This window comes from Schistocerca gregaria, unplaced genomic scaffold, assembly GCF_023897955.1.
Source record: "Schistocerca gregaria isolate iqSchGreg1 unplaced genomic scaffold, iqSchGreg1.2 ptg000569l, whole genome shotgun sequence".
NCBI lineage: Eukaryota > Metazoa > Arthropoda > Insecta > Orthoptera > Acrididae > Schistocerca > Schistocerca gregaria.
The window spans coordinates 185,786-203,052 of record NW_026061960.1 but is presented as its reverse complement, the minus strand read 5'-3'; the positions used below and the strand labels follow the sequence as shown (position 1 = coordinate 203,052).

Here is a 17,267-nt window from a genome sequence, read left to right as displayed (position 1 = left end):
AGAATTGATGGCCCTTTCTTTGGCCAGGCGCTTTTTATCTGTTAGCTATCATTGAAGTTTAGTGACTCAGGACCGTGCTTTTGGTCTTTACGTTCCGCTATCGCATGTTTGTTCTTTGTCTTATGGTTTTGTCTGCTAGAGGGCGGGATGCTTTTGTCTAGAACACGCTACACACGCGTCTCATGCACGAATTCATGTTTGCTTTATTCTTTCGCAATGCTCGTGTTTGTCGGTCGCGCAGCGGTGTTTTTAGTTTTGCGCCCTATGACAAGTGCGAACCAAAAGAAAAATTTAAGGATGAATCATCAAAAAATTAATACACATTTTATTACTTGGTTTATCTTTATCACATTCATGCTCCTGTATTCTTACACTAAATGTGTACTTGCTTTCGAGGATTTGGTATTTTGAATTCTGCACGGCCATGGAAAAGACCTGTACTTAAGAGCAGGTACGATTTCGTTTTCTGCAGTATTTACAAGAGCGATACAGATTTTTCGCGGAGGTCAGTCTGAACCTTTTCTTGCTGTTATCGGAAGATTGGAGATACCAAGTGTGAGTGCGTGGCGCTCGTCGCGATGACACTGAATATATCCTCTATGCAAAAATACTCTTTTTTTGTATATATATGTGACAAGTGTGTGTTTGGCTTGCATTTATCGCGCGGGTCGCACCTTCGCGCATAGCTACGACGTGGTCTCTCGTCCCAATAATATTGATTTTTCTTTCTTTTCACAGTTTTGGGAATACAGATGGCGCTCGCCGCGCGTATCCTGGAAAAGGCGCACTGCAATTATGTACGTTTTAACGATCATGTTCTTTGTGCAGTTTCATTTTTCTAACAAGCCTGATGTTGCATTTGTCCTTATCAAGTGGGCATTCGCCGCAATACTGTTAGAACGATAGAAAAAATTACCGGAACCATGAAACTCGTATCTCAGGCCCAGCTCATGGGGGCTACTAAATGTGCTAGAGAATATGCGCCCTTTTTTCAAAATGTCGAAGAGTTTTTGAAAAGAGTTCCAGCTGTTGATTCTGCAGACAAAAAAACGCTCATGCTTCTTGTCACATCGAACCGTGGGCTTTGTGGGTCCCTCAATACGCAGCTCGTCCGTGAGACACTGAATGGCTCGGAAGTCAAGAAGGAACAAACTAGGATCGCCGTGTTGGGCGATCGAGGAGCAACGGTACATCTTTTTTTTTTTTTTGAGAGTTTTGACGCCTTTTTCTGACGCACATTTCAAAGACGCTAGAGAAAAAGCCGCCCTACCATTTGAAGGTCCTCTTTTCAACGCATCCTGGCCGCTCAGTCACGTTCATCGACTTTTCGCAGGTTGCAGAATTAATTGCTCAGCAACAGGTTCGCATTTTTCTCTCGCCTAATTCGACCGTTTTTTACCTTCTAATTTTTTTGTTTGCAAGGAATATGATGAGCTGTTGATCATTTACAACAAGCTGATCTCGAATTCTGTATTTGTTATCAGCAACATTACAGTTCCCTCCGCCAAGCACCTTCAAGATAAGGCCAACGCTCTCGGATTCGACTTTGAACAAAACAAAGATGACCTTTTCCAGAATTTCTATGAATTTTCAGTCGGAACGGCCGTTCACTACGCCTTTTATCAGAATGCAGCGTCTGAAATACTTTCTCGCCGCAACGCGATGGACGGTGCGAACAAGAACTGTAAGGAACTCAAGGTCAAATTAGGCATCGTCTTCAACAAGTTGCGTCAGAGCTTGATTACCACGGACCTTATTGAAGTGACATCGGGAGCGGCTGTTGTGGAGGAAATGGGACGATAGAGCCTTTCTGTGTATTCGAAGAAGCAAGTTATGCTTCAAGAAATAATGTTGCTCGTCTCCGCCGCTTCAGAGCATGCAATAAAATTTTGTTCAAAGTGTGTTTTTTTAATTGTGGAAACGATAGATTTTTTGCAGAGAGAGAAGTTGCGATGAGAATTGTGTGGTTTTACAAATCAGCAAACTGAACATCTTTTTGTTTGTCTGGATGGTCTTCTGGTAAGGACAGACACTTAACTCGGACACATCCTTGTTTCCACTCCGCCGGGGCGATCAGGTATATATACTCTGCGTTCACACGGCTCGCCATTTCGTAATACCAAGTGATTTTTTTCTTTGGAATTAATTGAAGTTGAACTTTGCGTCCTTTTGCTCTCAACTTTGAGGCCACTTGGCAGGCGGCGCCCCGCAAACTCTCGTCAAATGGCACGACCACGTCTTGAACGGACTTACTCAGGTCCGGGATGAGTCCTTTTTTTTTGAGTAGTTCCTGAATGACAACATCGCCGAACCCGAATCCGGCGGCTGAAATGTCTTCTTTCGATCCATAGGTAGTCATCAGATTATCGTACCTGCCCCCGCCACAAATAGCTCTAAAGCTATTTTCTCTGTCGAAAACTTCAAAAACGATGCCTGTGTAATAGGCGAGACCCCTGACAATGGTCGCATCGAAAACGAGCCAATCTTCGAATCCGTAATCTTTGGCGAGTGACCAAATTTTTTTCAATTCTTGGACTGTTTCGTTTTCGCTCCCGAGCACCGATTCGAGTTGTTCTAAATTGTTGATGTCCAAAATTTCCTTTATCTTTTGAATTACTTCGGGTCCAATTCCCAGAGCGCACAAGTCCGCATGGACCTGCTCCGGCGTCAATTTGTCGAGTTTGTCTACAATAACGCAAACCGGGGCGAACTTATCTCCCACCACTCCCAACGGTTCCAGAACTTGCTGAAGGACCCTTCGGCTGTTTATCTTGATGCCCACGTCTTTAGAAGAGAGTCCAAGTCTACTAAGAAGACACGTAATGGCAGCCAACAATTCAACTTCTGCCGTGACGGCCTTGACGCCGAATATATCCATGTTCCACTGGTAATGTTCTCTCTTCCTTCCTAAGGTCATTGTCTCAAACCTCCAACATTGAGCGATTGTGTACCAACGAATAGGAAATAAAATCGCCTTTCCGCGCTTCAACAGCATTCTGGCCAGAGACGGGGTCATCTCTGGCCTCAGCGTGACGTTGTAATCTTCCTTGTCCTTGAACGTGTACATTTGCTTCGTGATGTCTTCTCCGGCCTTCCTAGAATACAAATCTGCCGGCTCCAAGATGGGCGCATCGTACGGCTAAAGGCGCGTTAGCAAAAATAGGCAAACACACTAGCTTCAACACCAATTCAGACGCACTTGAAAGCAGAAGGAACTGGCAACGCTTCTAAACTGTTCGAATAGCCATTCTCTGACGACCATGTCTTCTGGGTAAAAATCCCTCGCTCCGACTACGGGCTCAATTTCTATAAGGCCTTTTGCTTGTTTGCGGCCTCGTTTACTTGTATTTGGCCCTGATGCGCTTTTGGGCTTGCCAGGTGCAGGCTCCGGCCTCAACCGTTGGCCTTGTACTTTCTCCTCATCCTGCAAAACACGAACTGCATCAACAGACATTTCAGTTAAACTAAACAAAATCAAACCTGCGAAGCGACACATCTGCACAATATTATAGGCATTTTTTTTTGTAAAATCTTTTCTTTACCTGTTAACTCGAGGGCGGGGCGTAAAAGCCTCGCGGTCCAGCGCTGGATCTCCCTTGGTACGAGCTCGCGCTTCGAGAATGAATCAGAACCGCCATCTGTCAGAACTGAATTTATCAAAAATTTTTTACGACTGATCTCCGGTTTTGACGTCTTTTTTTTTTGGGCAAAAAGACCTCTGAACGGTAGCGGAAACGATCAAAAAAAATTTTAGACACATAAAGCTTTATTCAACTCGTTTTCTCAATACCAGCTCTCGATGTGGACTAGACTTTCAAAAAGAGTGGATGCGGTTCCGCAGGTTAAAAGAAAACCGGGAATGCAATTAAAGACCTCTACGCCACCAAAACCCTACTGCGAAAATGTCTACATGAGTGAGCCAATCTCGCCCCTAAGACGATTACCTAGCGTCACAATATCATCACTGGTCAAAGAACACTCCTCGAAGGCCATGAGGTTAGGAAAGTAGGTTCTCAATGACAAATTTAAGTGTAACTTACAATTTATTAACCATTCTTTCATATAACATTTGATATCCAGCATAGCGGCAGGGGCATTTGCTGTGGATATGCTCGGCTGGTGGTTATTATACATCGCTGCTGCAGGTATGATGAGATCAGATTTTTTTTTTTAAATAGTTTGAAAAGCTAATTTTTTTTAATTCGCGGGAACAAAGACGATGGTGTATAATGAATCGAGAGCGGTGGACCAACAGACCCGTCATTGGGTGGTCACACAACAGGGGCGCACTCCTCTTCATCAAAAAGAGTCCGCGGTCGATTGCAACTGCGCACTAAAATAACACTCTATATTTCGTGTTTTTTATAGTTTCGTTGTTTTTTTTTTCCGCATACGGTCTTCGGTGTTACAAGACGTCAGTACTATTATGGTGCATATGAAGATCATCTAATCAGAAATAAACAATGATATCACCGTGCCAATTCTGATCAATTGCATATTGTACCAATCAGCATTTTGAACCTTTTTGCTGGCCACGAGTCAACAGGGGATACCTTCCGTCATGGAGCTTTCGGTGTCAGTCGACATCCTGGAATTTTCGTTAAGACGCCATTTGACGTGCAATCGGATACCGCAATTTTTTCATTTTTTTCGTTCGTAATAGAGAGTTCCTACTATAAACAAATTTTAAGATGGAAAAAACTTCAGTTATTTCTAATCATGCTAATCTTATGGTTCATATAACTATCGATGTTCTCCTATATCCCGTGGATCATCTATGTTTCTATCCATCTGTACATGCGCATTGTGAGAGTCATGTCTATCATTTGGTACTATATTGCACGGCGATGGACCAAAATTTTTGTACCCATGATTTCTCTTAGAGAGATCGAAAGAGCTAAATCTCAATATAAAGAAATAGAGCATGTTGGATATATTCTGTCGTTTGAGAATCCTTTTGGACGAAACCGTTGTGGGATCGATGCGGTTAGTCGACTAATCGCCTTATCAGTAGTCATCGGTGTCAAATTCATGACTATTTTCCTCCCTTACAGTATGCCTCTTTTGTATACAATTGCAATAGTCTTTTTCCTCCGAAACTACCATGAGGTTATTTTTTTTACATTGAGGCGTTTTTTTAACCAATTATTCTCGAATTCGTTTTTCATGGGCTCTCAAAAAAAACACTCTGGTTCAAAAGAGCTCGACGCCCTAGAAAAACAAAAAATTCTGAAAAGAGTCACCTTCTATCATAAACAATTTTGGCCAGATTTAGTTCAGAAGAATATCTCTATCGTCGTCTCTATTTTAGAACGTCTATCTGCATACACTCCTGAAGATGAAGACAAGATCTTAGAATATGTGAAGTATTTGGTTGAAAAGAAAAAACAATTCAATGCTGCTAGAGCTCTGTCAGCTGAGCCTATTACTTCGTGGGGACTTCTCAATCACAAACTCAAGATCCTGACGGAATTTGAAAGTTTTTATGGTCAAGACCTTGACGAAGATGATAAATTCTACCCACGAATACCTGTAATTAGCAATTTTTGTAACAATAACTATACTGAATCGATAACCGCTGAAAAGCTATCTACTTGTAAAGATAGCATTTTTGAAAAAAATGATAATCCACCAACCGAATACGAGCTGGCGGATACCGTTCAAATCACTTTTTCTGGCCCAGAAGACTCCAAAGACTCCCTCGTTCAGCTGACCAGACTATTAGCCAGGGGTGTTCTAAGAGATAAGCTGAGTCCTGCAAATATTGACCAGGCTCTAATTCATGCTATTTTAACTCGCGTAAACGGCAAGGCATGGCCAGAAAACAAAGTAATTATCAACTTCAATTCGCATCCTTTCACTTGTGGCTATCCCGCTTGGCAGCTGAGATACCCAGAAATTGTGTGCACGAGCCCTCTCGCTGAAGACTTTAATTCCATGTGGGCACAGCTTGACAGCGCTTTTCTAACCTACTCCCGTACCGTGCAAAGGTATGGTAAATAAACTCTGTTATAAAAGAGAAATCAACTATGTATAAAAATATCAAAAACATGCTTGGACCGACGAACTCGTTCCTGCAATTTCAACTAATTACCTGCAAGACCTGACACGATATTGAACGAAGCGGCATGTAGGCAAATGGCACTCACAGGTTCTTTATCACGTTTTCAGTGCATCCCAACGAAGACCATACACATAAAACCCACTAGCTTAATCTGCTTGACATTGCAAAAGTACTGGTTTGATTTGTATTCGGAAATGCGTAATATTCTTGTTATTATCCACATTGAAGATCATAGCTGCCAAATTCTGCACAAAATGCATTCAATATAACGTAACATAGTTTATTCTGTATAGATTCGAATGAATTTTCACCAGACTCATCTGAGTCTCAAATTCTACCGCGTAGATGATGATAGCAGCATTTTGTAATAGAAAAATGGAGATTATTGAGAATGTCGCTATGTTCATCAATAATCTGTCGGAATACGAATCTTGACCGGTCTCCCTTTCAAATACTCTGACAACGCTTTTTCTAACGAGCTCGCGAGCTCCGCCGTTGCAGATTTAGCATCCTCATATTTTTCTCGGCAGCTTTTGATAATATGTTCAGTCTCTAAAATTTTCTTACAATGGTCTTCAAGTTTTTTGTGTGTGTTTTTCATTGTTTGATGACTTTTTACCAATGCCAGACAAGTTATCTTAATTCGATTATATTCGTACTCGATCAAGACGTTTTCCTTTGTTTGCTCGTTTGTAATTACCTTTAGTGCATCATTGAGGCATTTGATGTGTTCGTCTATTGCAGCTAGTTTGTCATCGAGTTCAAGCATATTTAGCTGAGTGAGTGGACAATACTTCAATACGTCGAATAAATAGGAATTGGCTTTATCATGAGCTTTCAGAGACTCTATTTCGTGATGTTTTTGAATCAAGAAATGCAATAAAAATTCCAATTCCCCATTTAAAAAAAATAAGAATTTGCAGGCATCTGATTGGAACTGATCTGAAAGCTGAGGTTGGAGTAACTGAGAAAGCGAACATTTACATTCCTTATCCTTGTTTTGGTAGGTTTCTTTCGAGATTGTTTGATCTGTATATTCGTTTTGCTCAGAATTTTCAGATTTTAAGGGACAATCAGCGCTGCTGTCTATGAGTGAGACTAATTCGAGCTTATGATTTTCTTTCTCGTTGACTGTGAATTCACCTTCTATGATTTTCGAAAGATAGAAAAAATCTATTTGTATCGGAAAGTGTTCCTCAGTTTCTTGTCTGAAAAACTCGGTACACGCTTTCAGTTTTTGTGAGTTAGACTGAAAATGTGTCGTGATCAGATTACACAATGAACACTGTTTTTCCTTCGCAAGAGTATTTAGTATATCTTCTAATGTGGATGAATCAAGACTGACATCAACAGGTACTGGGTTCAAGGAATGACGCTTGCACTGTGCTACATATTGCTGGTGAAGTTTGGCATAATGGTTAGAGAGACTTGATTTTTGTGTTTGGTACAACTTTAACCGTTCTATATTTTTTTTAATTCTAGCATTGAGCATTGGAAGCTCATATTTAATGACATGTTGAATTAAATATGCAGAATGGACAAAATGCATGTTGTCTTTAGAGAATTGTTTTGTATAAGCTTCCCAAGCGCGTAGAGTTATCGATGAGTAAGTACCAAATAATTTTTTGTTTTTCTGTTCTTCGCTGTACTTTAGCAATGCATCTAATACTGCAACACAGTCGAAATATGTCATTGGTGAGTTGCTTGCAAATTTAAAACGGTGTGCTTTTGAAAGGCACTCCTTGAGTGCATGCTGTCGATCTTCAGCTAGTTCACAGCAGGTCGTCTCATATTTAGTCATTAATTCATGTAGAGATTTGCTTATTTCTTTTTGTAGATGTTGGTTTTTTGTCCTCCAATCGTTACCTGGTTTCGAGATCTTGCAGTCAGACAGCCATTCTGATTGTTTTATGGAGTGTTTGTCAGTTGCGCGATAATCGGGTGAAAAAAAGGAGGGGAATTGTCAAGGGCGTTTTGAACGCGTTTACATATATTCCATGACCTCTCTCTATAGGAAATGTAAGACATAGCAATTTGGTATTTTTTGTCCAGAGATCATTGCTGTAGAGAAAAATCCGACATACGATAGACTTTAGTCCATGGCAATTGAATAGGCAATTGGCTCTCAGTGAGGCCTGAGTAGCCCGTTTGGAGTATCTAACAGTAAATGATGAGCATCTTTTTCAGAAAGTAAATTACCCTCGGTCACGAAATCGAGAGTTGCTAAAGTGGCTTACCTCAAACTGAGATAAAAAAGAGGCCATAGACATAGACAATTTTTAAGACAATACCAGGTTCTGAAGAGGTTAATGGTAAGATTGACTAGGAAAACATGTTTATTGTATTTTATATACAAAACTTCTGATTATTTAGATGCGGTTTGCGTCTTTTTTTTGTGCTTTCTATGGTCTTCTCGATATGGTGCTAACTTTTTCATAGGGATAATTTTTTGAAGAGTTTTATCGTCCATGGTTAATATTTGTTCTGACGTTAGCCCATAGTTGATAGCAGGTACCTGTATGTATGCAAACTTAACTGGCTCGTCTCCCAGCATATCTTCATAATCTAGGTTTTCATACTCTTCGATGGCTTGATTAATTTTTTCTGATTTCGGGTTTTGAACTTTAGAAGAGATCTGTCTACAGAGTTCCATCCACGACTTTGCATGTTGAAGTTTTTCTATGCTGTATATATCATCTTGGAAAATGGGTTTTTTGACTTTTTTGCCTGATTTTTCTGAATGTTCTTGATTATCGAATAGCTCTCCCATAACACGGTCATGCTCTTCTGGATCCCAGTCCTCGCAGTCATCCTTGAAGTCAGCTTTATAAACAAAAAACAATTTGGTCAATATCTCAAAAAAAATGGGTACGACATTTAATGTGAAATTAACTTACCTTTGCTTAAGTCGGCGAGTTCTCGTTTCAGTTCTATAACTTGTTCGATTATTTCCTTTTTCTTTGCTCTTTTCATGTTTATTTTTTCTTGTTCAAGTTTTTCCTTCTTACTTTGCTTTCGTTCGCGCTGGCGCTTTCTCGCTTCTTTTCTTCTTTTCTTCTCGATTCTGGCAGATACAATATTACGGGGATAAGTAATGATCCGATTTCCATTCGCTTCTTCAAATCTAAAGTTATAGACTCGCTCGAAGTCATCTTGTTTTTCAACCGCTTCATAGTCTTGATTTTCCATTTCTTCATCAAACATTTCCTGTCCCTTTCCAATCCACTTTTTCTGAAGAATATAGTCGCGCAGAAACTGTTCATTTTCGTCAACCTGACCCACATCTTTTTTTAGATCCGCCGGCTTTGACAGCTGGTCTGTACATTCATTTTTTTTATCAGCAAGGACAGATTGATTCGCCTCTAAGTCGTCTTCTAGTACGTTACTGTTCAATCTGGACTCAGATGATTTCAAAAGAAGCAGTTCCTCGTCGGCTTCCTCGTTCTTCCATGCTGCTTCCAGTAATTCCTTCTTAATCTTTTCTTGCTGTTCTACATATGTCTCAGTACCTCTATCTCCCTCGCACTGGATATCGCTCGGCACCACTTTATTTTCACTAGAGCCCTCAGCTGCCCCTTCTTCATCTGTATTCGGCTTTTCACCATCTACTTCTATATTTGTATATGTAATACACAGAGGTTAAATAAACACACATGAGTTTAAATATTCATGCCATATATACGTGTGTCTATAACGTACCCGGAAAAAAAACCTTTTCTCGGTCATAAATATCCGGATGTTTCGTATTTATTTTCGAAAGGACTTTAAAAAATTGGCCGGATATCCCTATTGCCATTTCCCCATCTGAATCTTCCGTTGTATCGCTCTCTGACTCAACAAACTCTTCTTGTTCGTCCTTCACGTTGTCTAGCAACCCCTGCTCGCGCTCTAATTAAAAAAAAAGTTTATGCGTCAGGGGCGTTTTTCTCGATGAGAAAACAAGAAGTTTCAAGATCATCTCCGATCAGCTCAATTCGCAAACATCATACTTTTTTGTAGCTCTAAAGCCAGCTGAATATAAGTGTTCGTTTCGGTCGGCTCATTCAACAACCTAACTTTATGCTTGTATTCGTGTTCGGACTGATCCCTCTTTTTTTGACTTTTCTTTCTACGGTTCTCTTCTTCTTGACTTCTATCGGCGGAAGCGCCATCAACGACTTCTGACCGTTTATCCCTGTGCCTTTCTTTGTCCATACCCCTTTTACGCTTCTCAGTTTTCACATTGTCCTTCTGTTTGATGCTACTCATGCTGGCTTTGTCATCGCACGTCGGTATAACAAAAAATAAAAAAGCCAATCACTTAAAATTTCAATTCCCTCTATTCTTTATACTTGATAAAAAAGAAAACGGCGAACCACAAAAATGGACAGCCTGATGTTCGATCTTTTCTCGACCCTTCAGCTTGTTACAACACGCATACTTTCTACCTAAGTACCATCACAACCCCGGAGGCATATCTTTGCTGAAATTCATTCATCGAGAGAGTAAGCGATACTCCTGTTTTTCAAAAACAGCCGCTTTATAAATAAAAATATTGCCCAACCTCAATAGCCGACATGCTTCATCTGAGTTCGAGCCAAAACCTTTCTCACACTCAGACTTTTTCAGTCAGTCCTGACACTAAAACATCACGCCTTCCGCAAAAATTTTACGACCAAGGCAGCCCCAAATGTGAACATCAAACTTGTCTGATTGTCCATACACGCTTTGAGAATAATCTAAATTTTGTAATTTTGGAGAAAAAAAATATTTTGTTGTTTTACAACTGTCGATAAGCCTAAAAAATCATCAAAAAAATAGACTATTTGCATGTTCTATTGTAAGCAGTTCCTAACTGGCCTTTTTAGCAACAAAAACCACCGGCTTAAACAGTCAGCTCTCTATATAATGCTTTTTACCAGGTTATAGCCGTTCAGCTTTCGATTGGTCAACATCTCCCACTCTGCAATCCTTCGTGAGAGAAGACATTTTCCTACTAAAACTAAAAACAAGAGAGATGGACACTTCCCTCAAATCTTTGCGTGTTTTTTCTCGTCTTTGAAGCTGGCCTTTCACGTCCGACCGTTGCTTCAAAAGATAAAAAGCCTACACTTAACGAGAAATTCGGAGCTTCGCCTCTGCAATAATCTTCAAAGATTCTCTAGACTGTTGAAGTTTTTCGTCTGTTAAAGCAATTTTTAGCAACTTCGAGTGCAATCTTCAAAGTTTCGTAAAAATCTACAAAACGTACTCATCAACTGATCATTTTTAATAATTTGCTCTTCGAGCCGACGGTTCTGCTCCTCCAGTGCCCTGATGCGACTTGACTGCTCTTCCTCCGAGATGCCGATGCTAGGCAGCGAGTCCACGTAAGTTTCTATGGTCTTGCTTATTTTGACTATATCTGACGCAAATGCTCTAAGCTGTTCAGGAGTCAAGGGTGACTTCACTTCTAATTAAGATGAATTGGTAAGGATTGTTTGGACAAAAAAAAGCGCAAGGCTAACACAAACGAGACAATTGTGACAGCTAGATACAATTTCTTTCGACGTCTATCTAACCATTCCTCAATCCGAGTACTCCATCGCAACGCACCCTGTTGTACAGCTCCGTTAGAAGAAGCTGGTGGCGGCGGGTCCGTTTGAACCATGCCAATGCTAGTGTACAAAAGAACACCAAGCTGGTCGATCAGACCCTCTAACTCCGTTATCGGATCCATTCTGGTCAGACTCGGTAATTCACAGGTAGTCGCTCTGCTTACGGACTACTCATTCGGTCGTGGTGACGCAATTTTAAAAAAATTACTAAATTTAGACTTTTTTATGTATCTTTTTTAAATTCTCCCAATAGGGAGAGACACGCATGTTTTTGCGTACGCGGATATGGGACTTTCATGCCAACGATGGGCCCGACCCATGACATCCAGTTTATAAGATAATGATTAAACAAACCTTCAATTTTGTCCCATCCAAGGGCTGACATTAGTCGTGCATTATTGCATGGATGAATAAAAAAATAGGGCGTCCCCAGCGCTGGATGCTCGCCTTGAGATACAAATGTTTCGCCAAACTTCGGGCTACAAAATTTCAAATTCTTCAAAACCTGATTTATTTCTAGAAGACTCCCGTCTTGACTTAAGTTAGTAAACTGGTTAAATTTTCAAACCTTTTGGTCATCAAGCCTTACCTGCTTCTCTTCCATTAAAGTAGAGCACTGGCACTCTGTAACTTTGACTATAAGTCACATGGTAGTCGTACCAATAAAAGTCCGAAATATTAACGTCATAGGAAATAGGACCTTCGTGTTCAATAAAATCTTCTTCGGTTTGGTCTTCGACACCGATGCCGAGCTGGTTTGAATTTTTGGCCTCAGCTTGGAAAAGACAATCAGAGCAGGACAAATAGCCCAGTTGATATTCGCTCCACTTCAGAAAGTTTCTCTGGTGAGAAAAAAGAATTTATTGCCCGACATAGCTACTCTTCAACCGTACAGTGTCATTGTCTATCCATTCCCAACGTTCTAGGACATTCTTGGAAGTTTTATCCAATTCAGAAATAGCTACGGCTTGTTTTCGAAACTGTTCGTAGCTCAGTGTGCATTGCCACATTTTTGCTCTTCTCCTTAAAAAAATTAATACAGGAGCTCTACAGCTAGAAGCGGTATTAATTAAGAGTCCCCCTCCAGAGGCCTAGTTGGCAAGGGTCTTATTTTTTGACCTCTTTTAAGTCAATCTTGCATGTGCCCGGCCCTTTTTTTTTTTTACTTTTGCGGTTTCGATCATCCAAAGTTTTTAAAGTGGTAGTATAACGAGTCACTTGTGCCTGGCTCTCGTGACGGCGGCGTCCTTTAAGAATTAGTGCAGCTGTCCCCTTTTAATTTTTTTTCGCAAGATAAAGTTGTAAATATTTTCAGCCATGGACGAACTACCTGCTCCGGAACAAGTTCATAGCATGCTTGTTCAGTACCTCAAACCCAATACGCAACTTGTCAACGAAGCAACGGTATGGCTCCGGAAGTATTTGCAAATGCCGCAGTCTATACCCGTTATGTTCCAGATCCTGTACCAAGGCCCTGAACCAGCAGTACGTATTCCTATTCCACAAAAATATCAACCCGAGGCCTCTATGAGCCACTCGTCGGTCTTATGCCACATTTTCTATGCGTTCTCTAGTGCGCTCTATCGGGACCTTAAAGCGTGCGAACTTTTTCACTTTTTGTCATGATCGAGGTATTTCCTGCTCTCCCATACACAGCAATGATGGCCAAAAATTTCCCTCACCCGCATTAGTTGACCTTTTTCTTTTTCCTCGGATTCTATTCCTGCCTCAGACGAGACAGGCAGCCGGCGTTGTACTGCATTCTTGGATCAGAAAACATTGGAATAATATCCACCCCGATGTATCTTCTTATATTAAACAAACACTTCTGCAAAGCTTCATAACAGAGCCTCAGTACGTCTCGGATTCACTTCTTTCCGCCAACGCATTTTTGGACCTATGTGCATTTTGTTGCTCTCTCTCTTGTGCGCACCTTTTTCTGCCCGTCTGCGAGCCCGGGATAGCGGCCTCTCCCGAACGCGCAACCCTCTAACCGACTCCTCTCTTAGAGCTGGCATTCGAAAAGTCATGTTTGAACTCGTCGCCTTGATCGCACACCTTTCTCTCTCTCGTAATCAGTGGCCAGAATTTTGGCCCGCTATGTTTCAATACGCGAATTCTTCCCAACCTCTCCAGCTCTGTCTAGTTCTGGACACTGTCGAAAAACTCGTAGTCGAATATGAAATCTTCGACTCCATACGCCCAGGCATGAGCGAGTTCCTGCGCCTCTTTGAGTTTTCGCTTTCTCCCAACCAAGACCCGAGTGTCAGAGTCGCTGCCGTTAAAGCCGTTTGTGGGTTCATGTGCGAGCTCTCGTTCAATGATCCTCTAATTCCGCTCTTCAAACCAATCGTCATTTCCATCATTGACGTGATCAAACTTTGTATTGAAAAGGGCGCCGAGCAAGAACTCACCGACATCTTCATTAACCTCCAAACTCAGATTGAGACCTGTTCTGAAGTCATTCGCCCGGAGCTGACAAATCTAATGCAAATCGTCTTTAGTATATGCGTCAATCAAAACGCAGACATCGAGCTGCGTCGAGAGTGCTTCAACTTCATCCAATCCGTTCTCCAATACTGCACCGGCATGGTTACCAAGTCAGGATTGGTCGAGCCCATTATCGCAGTCGGATTAAAGGTTGCTGCGGAACCCGAAGAATCAGATGACACCGATTCCTGTTCTGATTACAGTCCCAATTCTATAGCCTGCGGTATGCTTTTTTCTATGGCCAGCTATGTCAAGCCAAAGCAATACTTCACCATCATGACCAATCATATCGGCCATTGGATACAATCCCCTAACTTTTGGGAACGCCGCGCCTCCATCGATGCCCTTTCCGCCGTTATAAGCGGGTGCAGTGAACTCGTATGCGAACATTTAGAAGACTACATCAAACTTTTGGAAACAGCCTTTCGAGACCAAAGCATCTACGTCCAACGCGCCGCTGCATTGCTCCTGAGTCAGTATACCCAGCATTTGGTCCCAGAAATCTTGGAATACAACCGCGTCATCTTCCCTATCATCTTTCAAGCGCTGTCTCAGTCAGACCTCGAAATTCAAGGCAACATCATGTGTTCTATCTCTTTCCTTGTAGAAAACGCAAGCGCAACCGATATTTTGCCCTACTTGAACGACCTCATGATCCACCTCGTCCAGATCGCTTCCGGCGAGAGCCCGGCTGACACCAAAGAATTGGCCGTCGACGCTATCTGCTCTGTCGCCACGGTTGCCGGTAGCGAATTTCTTCCGTACTGGAAGCATGTCATCAATGTCATGCAGAAACTAATCGATCAGACGAACAGAGACCTTTTAACCCTCCGCGGTCATGCCATGGAATGCGTCGGCGTCATCGCCAACGCCGTCTCTTCCAAAAATTTCCAACCCTATTACCAATACTTTATGGAGAAGGCGCTAGAAGGTCTGCAATTACCAAACGTGTCTGGATCAGAACTCGAAGAATACACAATCATCTTTTTCTCTAGCATCGCTGAATCTCTGAATCAAGACTTCATACACTACCTCCCGAGCTGTCTAGATGCGGTTTTGAAGTCTCTCAACTCTGATGATGATGAAAAATCGGATACAGAGAGAGAGATGTCTCTAGAACCACTGCTTTGCAATGAAGAAGCGTACGAATTTGATGACGATGCCAGTAATAACTACGAAGAATCCGACCCAGAAAATATCGATTACATTTCAAAAAACAGCTGCGTTGAAATCAAGTGTACCTGTTTGCACGCAATTGGCTGCTTCGCAAACGCCCTCGGTCCCTTTTGGGTCCCCTATATTGATAGATGCATGCCAATTTTGATTGAATTCAGTAACTACATAAATCCAAGACTGCGTATTCGGGCCATGTACCCACTAGAAATATTTGCTAAATGCATTTCTCTAGCACATCCAGCAGCAACCAAGTGGTCTCCAGGCGATCCGCCAGAACAGCACCCGCTTTCTGAAGAGACCATGAACTTTTTGACGCTAGTCCTCGACGAAATCATACGCCGGATACCAGCCGACTTCGACACCACTGTAGTCGCTCGGTATATCTCAACTTTGAGTTTCTTCTTGGAAACCTTGGGCGCACCATCCCTTCATGCTCGCATGTCCCAACTTGTACCACTTCTCGTAAAAATTCTGAAGTCCGAAATCATTTCCCAAATCGATGAAATAAATCCAGATGGTGAAAACGAAGAGGTCCAACAAGAGGCGTATAACTTGTTCGATGTGACTTGCGAATTCGTTGTTGCTCTCGCCAATGCATACAAACGCGATTTTTTGAAATTTTTCCCTCTGATTAAAGGCATCGTACGACATGTCAAAGGTTCCGTCATTTCCTCCAAGGACCACGATGATATTGAGCTGTGGCGTCAGTGCGCGCTTGGTACACTAGCCGAAATTCTAGAAGCAACCGGCGTTGAATGCTACAGTGAAACTCAATTACACAACTATTTCCTTTCCTGCGCTTTTGCGGGCGTTCGGAATACGAGCGTTCCCAACAAGGCAAATGCAGTCTACATATTCCGTCTGTGCGTATCGTCACCGTCGTCATTGAACTACTACTCTAAGATCCTGGAGCAAGTGGTTCCAGGGTTGCACAGCCAAGATCCACAATTACGTGAAAACTGTGCTGGTTGCATTGGCAAGATGATTTTAACGGCCTCCCATGTTGTGCCCATATTTCAAGTTATGCCCTCATTTTTGAATGTTTTCCCTGTATCTCACGATCCAGCCGAATACCCCTACTCTTATGGCGCCCTCATTTTCTTGCTAGAACAGGACTTAAAAACCTTTTCGTCGTATATTCCTCAAATCTTTAAAGCCTTTCTCAGCGCCATCGGATTAGAGAATATGCAAGAAGATGTCAGAACTAAGTTGGTGAACGCCCTCCGCCATATCTGGAACATGTTATCGAATCAACTGCATCCTGTCCTCAATGAATTGAGCCAAGAGCAACTCGGTAATTTCCGACAATACATTTCGCAATAAGAGCTGTTGAAAAATACACAATTTTATTTTTTTTAATGTATTTGTGTACTGTGCCTATCTTCTGCAATAAAGCCACCCGCTTGTTTTCTCGCCGGCCGCAGTTGTGGTCCTTGCTATTTCCTATTTTCTATTTGGTCCCTTGCCTTTGAGACATATGTGCTTTTCCTTTGTATGGATAGGCAAGACACCCATGCAAACAAGCTTCTCAAAAACATATCTGAGACTTTAGATGGTCCTTACTGGAAGGTCGATGTAGATCAGAAGCGGAGGAGACCCGCGCACCCCGGCGCATCACCCTCCAGGAGCGTTCCGCAAAGAGGCATGGACGAATTTTGGGTGCATTTATGTGTTTCACACATGTTGTGCAATGAAAATTTTCAATACGAAGATTGACTCTTTTTGAATTCATAAGGCGCTCAACTGCAAAAAAGTCACCCAGCGCACGCGTCGTCTCCCAACAAGAAAACAAGCTCGAAGTCAACGAAAACTTTTCTGGATCCAGACTCCTCGGCCTGCAACGGCGACCGTATAGCATCGCCGCGGTCTGTGACGTCAGACCCAACAATTCTCGAGATCGCCCCGTGTTTGTCTGATTCCAAGGAACAAGCCCCTATCAGTCCTCTCAAAAGGTGTCCTCC

At 42.0% G+C, this 17,267-nt stretch overlaps 6 protein-coding genes across 9 annotated transcripts; 3 read left to right on the top strand and 3 right to left on the bottom strand.

Moving 5' to 3' along the window:
- Positions 1 to 362: 362 nt before the first annotated feature.
- On the top strand, positions 363 to 1,912 carry LOC126315248 (uncharacterized). Its single transcript, XM_049992492.1, has 5 exons — positions 363 to 451; positions 739 to 797; positions 874 to 1,187; positions 1,247 to 1,360; positions 1,423 to 1,912. Exons 1-5 carry the CDS (start codon positions 378 to 380, stop codon positions 1,801 to 1,803), a joined length of 942 nt encoding a protein of 313 aa, XP_049848449.1. The 5' UTR covers positions 363 to 377; the 3' UTR covers positions 1,804 to 1,912.
- On the bottom strand, positions 1,888 to 3,993 carry LOC126315408 (uncharacterized). Its single transcript, XM_049992661.1, has 4 exons — positions 3,945 to 3,993; positions 3,543 to 3,647; positions 3,200 to 3,438; positions 1,888 to 3,139 (listed from the first exon to the last, which is right to left on the bottom strand). Exons 1-4 carry the CDS (start codon positions 3,991 to 3,993, stop codon positions 1,970 to 1,972), a joined length of 1,563 nt encoding a protein of 520 aa, XP_049848618.1. The 3' UTR covers positions 1,888 to 1,969.
- Positions 3,759 to 6,003, top strand: LOC126315453 (uncharacterized). 2 transcript variants are annotated; one of them, XM_049992702.1, is made up of 4 exons: positions 3,759 to 4,005; positions 4,086 to 4,145; positions 4,217 to 5,053; positions 5,201 to 6,003. In XM_049992702.1, exons 3-4 carry the CDS (start codon positions 4,750 to 4,752, stop codon positions 6,001 to 6,003), a joined length of 1,107 nt encoding a protein of 368 aa, XP_049848659.1. In that variant the 5' UTR covers positions 3,759 to 4,005; positions 4,086 to 4,145; positions 4,217 to 4,749. The 2 variants fall into 2 exon arrangements, with proteins under 2 accessions (XP_049848659.1, XP_049848658.1); XM_049992701.1 differs by having other exon boundaries at positions 4,081 to 4,145.
- On the bottom strand, positions 5,400 to 10,316 carry LOC126315452 (protein KRI1 homolog). 2 transcript variants are annotated; one of them, XM_049992700.1, is made up of 7 exons: positions 10,054 to 10,316; positions 9,764 to 9,952; positions 8,962 to 9,675; positions 8,302 to 8,887; positions 8,149 to 8,221; positions 6,095 to 7,963; positions 5,400 to 5,969 (listed from the first exon to the last, which is right to left on the bottom strand). In XM_049992700.1, the coding sequence occupies exons 1-4, from the start codon at positions 10,310 to 10,312 to the stop codon at positions 8,430 to 8,432; spliced, it is 1,620 nt and encodes a 539-aa protein (XP_049848657.1). In that variant the 5' UTR covers positions 10,313 to 10,316; the 3' UTR covers positions 5,400 to 5,969; positions 6,095 to 7,963; positions 8,149 to 8,221; positions 8,302 to 8,429. The 2 variants fall into 2 exon arrangements, with proteins under 2 accessions (XP_049848657.1, XP_049848656.1); XM_049992699.1 differs by lacking the exon at positions 5,400 to 5,969 and having other exon boundaries at positions 6,035 to 8,221.
- Positions 10,317 to 10,868: 552 nt separating this feature from the next.
- On the bottom strand, positions 10,869 to 11,798 carry LOC126315385 (mediator of RNA polymerase II transcription subunit 21-like). The gene is made up of 3 exons (XM_049992640.1): positions 11,639 to 11,798; positions 11,295 to 11,495; positions 10,869 to 11,226 (listed from the first exon to the last, which is right to left on the bottom strand). The coding sequence occupies exons 1-3, from the start codon at positions 11,760 to 11,762 to the stop codon at positions 11,156 to 11,158; spliced, it is 396 nt and encodes a 131-aa protein (XP_049848597.1). The 5' UTR covers positions 11,763 to 11,798; the 3' UTR covers positions 10,869 to 11,155.
- Positions 11,799 to 12,835: 1,037 nt separating this feature from the next.
- LOC126315382 (uncharacterized) lies at positions 12,836 to 16,725 on the top strand. Of its 2 annotated transcripts, XM_049992638.1 has the most exons (3): positions 12,836 to 13,125; positions 13,373 to 13,494; positions 13,650 to 16,725. In XM_049992638.1, the coding sequence occupies exons 1-3, from the start codon at positions 12,958 to 12,960 to the stop codon at positions 16,627 to 16,629; spliced, it is 3,270 nt and encodes a 1,089-aa protein (XP_049848595.1). In that variant the 5' UTR covers positions 12,836 to 12,957; the 3' UTR covers positions 16,630 to 16,725. The 2 variants fall into 2 exon arrangements, with proteins under 2 accessions (XP_049848595.1, XP_049848594.1); XM_049992637.1 differs by having other exon boundaries at positions 12,857 to 13,494.
- The last annotated feature ends 542 nt before the right edge of the window (positions 16,726 to 17,267 follow it).